The following is a 5,946-nucleotide window of genomic DNA, read 5'->3' on the forward strand; positions in this document are numbered from 1 at the left end:
TGTTTTTCCTACATAATCTCGTTATGTAACCATATTAATACCGTTTAAACCAGACTGGACCAAATTCCAACCAATGCTAAAATCCTGCTTTATTTTCTTTAAAATATCTCCCATATGCGGATTTATTAGCGGTAAAGGCATTCACCCTGTCAATAGCTCCGATTTCCCAATGATAATCGTCATGGCCGTACCGCTTTCGAGACAGTGATTTATCCTGGGATCGAATAAGGTGCTAGGAATGCTGTTAATTTTTTTTTGGATTTAAATGTGCAAACCAGTTGTTCAAGCAATTTACAACCCGTTGGACATTGGCTCATTTCTGTCAAACTTTTCAAGCTCCGACATTTCACAATTCGTGAACCAAGGCCACCCAGTTGGTAGCCATTTATGTGTGTGGGACCCGGTAAAGTAGCGAATACGTGTCGTTTTGGATAGGACGTGTATACCTAAGCATTTGTCAACCATATAACCCGTATCGGTCTTTAAAAAAATGTTTCCTGGAGCTTCTGGGACTTTCCACCACATACAATGCCGGATTAGATACAGCCCCATCCCTAACTCCTTTTGAAGGGCGCCTTGCAATCGTGAGTTTGTAAAAATCGATCGAAAGATGCTTAACCCCTTAATACCCCAAAAATAGGGTAAACTTTGTAAACGTTCTACATTTCGAACGACAAAATTGTTTTCCTAATACAAAAATCCGGTTTTTCGAACAGTCGCCAAATCTTCCTTGGCCGTTGTTTCACTTGTGATTCCAGGGAGACCTTGTCCAAAGGAAATAATTAATGGAAAGGGAAATACCGTTAAATTTTCTTTAGGATCGATTGTAAAATTTTGCAGCCCAAATATGATAGACTAACGGTGCGTTAAAATAAGGTTGACGTACGGAATTATTCGTTGGAACTTGGTTATGGTAGGAGCGTTGTCTCCTAACACCGTAGGAGTTAAAGAAAGCCCACCTGGTATATAAAGATCCGAGTAAATCACAATGCTATGGAAGCCATATTAGGTATTTGGATAGGGTAAAGTTACGACCGGAGGGTTGGGTTAAAACCGGACGACGGGCCAAAGTGGGGCCAATCCCTCTGGTCGTAGCAGGTGTAGAGGGGCAAATATGAGATTATTCCTACCAGACGCGCGATCTTGTCCGTAAATATATGCAGGTATAGCCACGCCAAATTTTACCAACGTGGACGGCTGGACATTAACAAAACCAGGACATATCCTTGGGACCACCTGGCTTTTCGCCGTCTCCATAGTTATCGTGGTGGTAGGTGGCGGCATGGCTTAGAACAAATCATCCACAAATATTCCGTTCGTTCGACGAATATTATATAACGGCGATCCTATATAAGAACCACCCGCAGGATAAGATAACGTATAACGTGGGCGTTTCCGGTTCCCTTGGCCGCCGCTAAAAACTGTCAAAACAGGTTCTGGAGGGGGAAAGTGCGAGTCGGACAGCCTAATAGCGTAAACACGTTCCAGATTTTTCGTAAGTTCTGGTAGTTTGAATGCAAAGACTTCGTATATAAGACCTATAGGAAATTTATTAGTCAGTATGCCTGCAATTTGCCGACATATTTTAAATTTACCAATCAAAAAGGGTTCTAATTCGTTCAATTTGTCGAAATTGCCATGCTGTTGACAGAACCACACCCAATAAGACAAATTTAGGGGGAATTTTTCGATAAAAACGTGCCTCTAAAATAGTATCGCCTTTGGAAAAAATTCCACTCGCTCCCAATTATATTTTTGCAGGGAGCGAGAAAGTTCAATCAAAATTGGAAATGATATTTGTATCGCCGATTCGTTATAAACCCAAAAGTGCGCCACCTTTTCTACAACCGAACGGTGGCTTTGTCGTGACAGTTTAACAATGGGCTGCGCTGCTTGCAGTATTTGCTTAACCTTTTCCACCTTTTTAAACCTAACCCTTTTATAGATATTAGCAGCTTCGTCTGCAAGCGACTTAACTTTCTGCGCTTCTGCCGCAGCTCTCTACGCCTTTGCCGCAGCTCGTTCCGCTTCTGCCGCAGTTCTATCAGCTTCTCTCATAGCTTTGTCCGCATCTTCTTTAGCGCTTAGCGCTTCAAATCGGATTAAAAAATAATCCATAACGGCGAGGGGTGTCATGTACAACTTTGACAGGCTATAAGACTAATCGGACGACACTAGGAACATAAAGGATAAAGGGACTGACCTGTCAAAGGTGGGACGACGTTCAAAGGGATAAACGTTAATTCCAATTATATACACGTGCCAGGGTGGGTAGGGGACGAGCACTAGCTTCAAAGAAGGCGGGACGTGCGCATGAGGGCAGGGGACGAGCACTAGCTTCAAAGAAGGCGGGACGTGCGCATGAGGGCAGGGGACGAGCACTAGCTTCAAAGAAGGCGGGACGTGCGCATGAGGGCAGGGGACGAGCACTAGCTTCAAAGAAGGCGGGACGTGCGCATGAGGGCAGGGGACGAGCACTAGCTTCAAAGAAGGCGGGACGTGCGCATAAGGGCAGGGGACGAGCACTAGCTTCAAAGAAGGCGGGACGTGCGCATAAGGGCAGGGGATTAGCACTAGCTTTTTGGGGTGCCACATTCTTGTCCTAGCCCATTCGGCAAACGTTCGGCATTTTTGTAGGGTGTACTGTCGAATACGCTTTACGCAAAATTTGACCAAGAATATGTGCGGACAAACCCGTTGGTATCGGATTACCCCGCTTTTGCGTTCTGGAAATTATCTTTCCGTAATCTGCAGGCCTGTTAATCTATAGAAGTTTCGCTGTATTTGACGGTAAATTGAGTGACTTCCAGCTTCGGAAGGTATCGCGGTCCAAAATCGAATTACCAGGTGCCTGTTAGCTTTTTTTGCATAAAGTTTTGGTAGATAGTGTTAAAATGAGGAGCCAAATTTCCAGTTCTTTTCGTATTCCACCTGCGCTGAAGCCAGATCCCGCTATATGATTTATTATTTCCCGATTTTCCGCAAAATATACATTAAAATGAACAGGACGCGTCCACGAACCGAGGCGCAGAGGTTTCAAAGAGTTTTTTGCATACCGAAACACGGCATCCAGAAAAAGATACTAGAGTTGAACAAACTGACGGGCGAAAGAGCTACGCCTTTCTTCATTTACCTGTCCTGGGAAGCGGTCGTTGAATAAAATGGCAAAGGGAAAAGGCTTTATAAACCCATTTTTGTGGCAGTTTGCAGGAACATATTACCTTGAGCTGGCTAGGCTGCAACATTAGGAAAAGTTTCGCCGAAAAATTCTAGCACATCATCTCAACGGCCTCCTGGTGGATGGCTGGTGCGGGGTAAAGTTCTTTGATATTGTCCAGCCAACATTGCAGTAATTTAGCGGGAGCCAAGTTTTGGTAGCGATAACGGTGTGCATATGAACAAAAACAAAATACTGCAATTTTTACAAAATGGCGCAGTCAGCACCTTTGCGGCTTTATCATATCATAACAAATAATCGTTTAGGTTACACAATATTTCCTAAAGTTAACACCAGTAAGACCACCCGCCCGGCGTTTTATGGCGAGGCTTAAAAAAACAATCTAACCTTTCCCAAACTGTAGTCCAACAAATAATTTTACCGCGGGAATTATACTGGCGCCCTAATTTATAATCTTGCTTCATTTATCCTTCCTGCCCTATACGGCACATTGTCAAAACTATAGGTCGCCAACATTAACTCTTCCCTCGTCGTTACAACCGATACGTACACCTATATCAGCGTAGTCGCAAAGACCCTTAACGAAGGCCTCCCACGAGCGGCATGGGTTATCATTGGTGATCATGCCTTTCGCACTGTCATACAGCGGCTCTAGCTCTTAAACACGCTCATCCTCTTCCAGGCCACCCTGGATCTCATAATGAGCCTGGCATTCGTGGGAGGGGCCAAGAGCTTTGCCGATAGCTTTATGCCCGTCGAGGTCCGCGAGGCGAGCATCACTTATATGCGCATCGGAGCGTTCAATGCATTCAACTCTTTAATCGAAACGGCTGTTGCATCGGCTACCAGGGCGCTCGACCGGCCTGACGTCCCGCTGATTATAAACTCGGTTAAATTTGCTGTTAACATTATTTTGAACCTGCTGTTCATTTTTAAGATCTACGTTGGCTCCCATGAGCCCATAGTCAATATGCAAGCAGGTATTCAGCTCGCCTGCAACCTGGCATCTGCATTTATCGGCCTGGTATACTTTCTTCGGAGGAATACGGTTTAATACCAAAAGGAAAAAGGAAACATTTTACAGGAGTGGACAACGAAGCCCCACCCCCGCGCGCTCCTAATCTTGCTCCGTCCCGGCGTCCTAACTTTCATCGAATCGGCAATCCGCAACGCATTTTATCTCTGGCTGGTAAGCAATATCGTATTAATGGGTTCGACCTATACGACAATATGGGGCGTTTTTAATACGATACGGTGGGGCCTTGTCATAGTCCCGGTGCAGGCCCTTGAGCAGACCTCGTTTGCATTTGTGGGCCACGCATGGGGTAACTGGCGTCGAAAAATCGGGGTCCAGATTCGCCATCCAAAGGCCACCAAACAGACCATCGTCAAATTTACCCGGCCAGCTTTAATCTTCCTCGCCATTGCTTTCGCCATTAAGGTCCCTGTTTGTCTGTTCCTTACGTATTTTGGCGTTCGTCCTTTTGCCCGATACCTTAGCGGCTTTGACGAGGTTGCAGACGTGACGGCGATAATGTGGCGTACAATTGACTGGTGCTACATCTTTTACGCTATGTTTACTATGCTAGCGACGATCTTGTTAACGACGCGACCAAAATGGTACTTTTTGCAAAGTTTAATAAGCAATACGCTTTACGTGTTACTTTGGGCTATTGTATGCCAGATAACTAGCTTGTCAGCTAATAAGGCCTGGACGTATTACAATCTTGTTTTTGGTAAAAATCTTGTTTTTAGCTTCGTCGATATTTGCGTCGTAGATTGCATTTGGATTTGGACCTTGATGACAGGCAGAATAAGGTTAAAGGTGTTCAGGGATTAAGCAACAGGGGGACTATTATGTAAATTACTAATATTAGGGAGCGGGGCAAAAAAGGGCTGTATATGCATGGAGGCTAGGTTTTGAGACCTCCATCTTTCTTTGAGCTAAGTTGGGGTTGAAGTTTTACCCAATGGAAGGATGGCGAAAAATCTGCTGGGGTCGTCAAGATTGCAGACTAACATCCCTGCAGCATAAGTTCAATACGGAAAACCCGAGAAATACGAGGAGCTTATAAAACCAAGTTTGGAGGATAAAGCATTTGCATAATCACGTAAAAGGATAATAACGGGCAGGAGGGAAGCAGGGGTATAGGTGGAAACTCTTGGGAGCCGAGAAATTATAAGAGCATATTAAAATACCCAACGTGAGCAAAATGTATTATATTGAATATCCTACGTTTAGGACCGGGACCTACTAATTTTCGAACAATGAGGTTTTCGTTCTTTTTTCCTTTTATGAAGGTGGAGTAATGGGTGCGCAGGTGGCTTGACTATCTATAGTTCTTCTGTCTCCTGGTCCGAAGCTGCCTGGGCATTTAAAACGGAAACGGGTTCTGTATGTGGAGGTGATAGAAGATGTTTGAGCCGATAACGATAGTTAACAAGATAAATATGGTCGGATGGGCCGACATAAAACGCAGTATGGATTCGATATGGGTGGTTTGTTGTTAGAAGTTGTTATTATGATTTTTTAGGATTATATCTACCTTAGTGCTATGGGAGCCAGGGGACAATATTATATACGATCCATAAAAATTCAGGAGATTGATACAAATTTTTTTTTGCCTGCTGCTACAGCCCATAAATGAAAAAGGTAATAAAATCACGCTTTGCAGGAATATCGAAGTAGTATTTTATTGTCAGGAGGAGTGTGACCCACCTGGTCTTCTTGGGCCCAGCTTTTGGTCGTAATAGTGGCCAAGGCGAAA

The 5,946-nt window shown here is 44.3% G+C and overlaps 2 protein-coding genes across 2 annotated transcripts; both read left to right on the forward strand.

The window, feature by feature from the left end:
- Positions 1-3,878: 3,878 nt before the first annotated feature.
- On the forward strand, positions 3,879-4,232 carry PgNI_02726 (uncharacterized protein; the record flags this gene model as incomplete). Its single annotated transcript, XM_031122784.1, has 1 exon — positions 3,879-4,232. The coding sequence occupies one exon, from the start codon at positions 3,879-3,881 to the stop codon at positions 4,230-4,232; it is 354 nt and encodes a 117-aa protein (XP_030983652.1).
- Positions 4,233-4,586: 354 nt separating this feature from the next.
- On the forward strand, positions 4,587-5,043 carry PgNI_02727 (uncharacterized protein; the record flags this gene model as incomplete). Its single annotated transcript, XM_031122785.1, has 1 exon — positions 4,587-5,043. A coding segment is annotated over one exon (432 nt), but the record flags the coding sequence as incomplete, so codon positions are not given.
- Between the last annotated feature and the right edge of the window lie 903 nt (positions 5,044-5,946).

The sequence above is a fragment of the Pyricularia grisea genome (genome assembly GCF_004355905.1).
Source record: "Pyricularia grisea strain NI907 chromosome Unknown Pyricularia_grisea_NI907_Scaffold_2, whole genome shotgun sequence".
In the NCBI taxonomy this organism is placed as follows: domain Eukaryota; kingdom Fungi; phylum Ascomycota; class Sordariomycetes; order Magnaporthales; family Pyriculariaceae; genus Pyricularia; species Pyricularia grisea.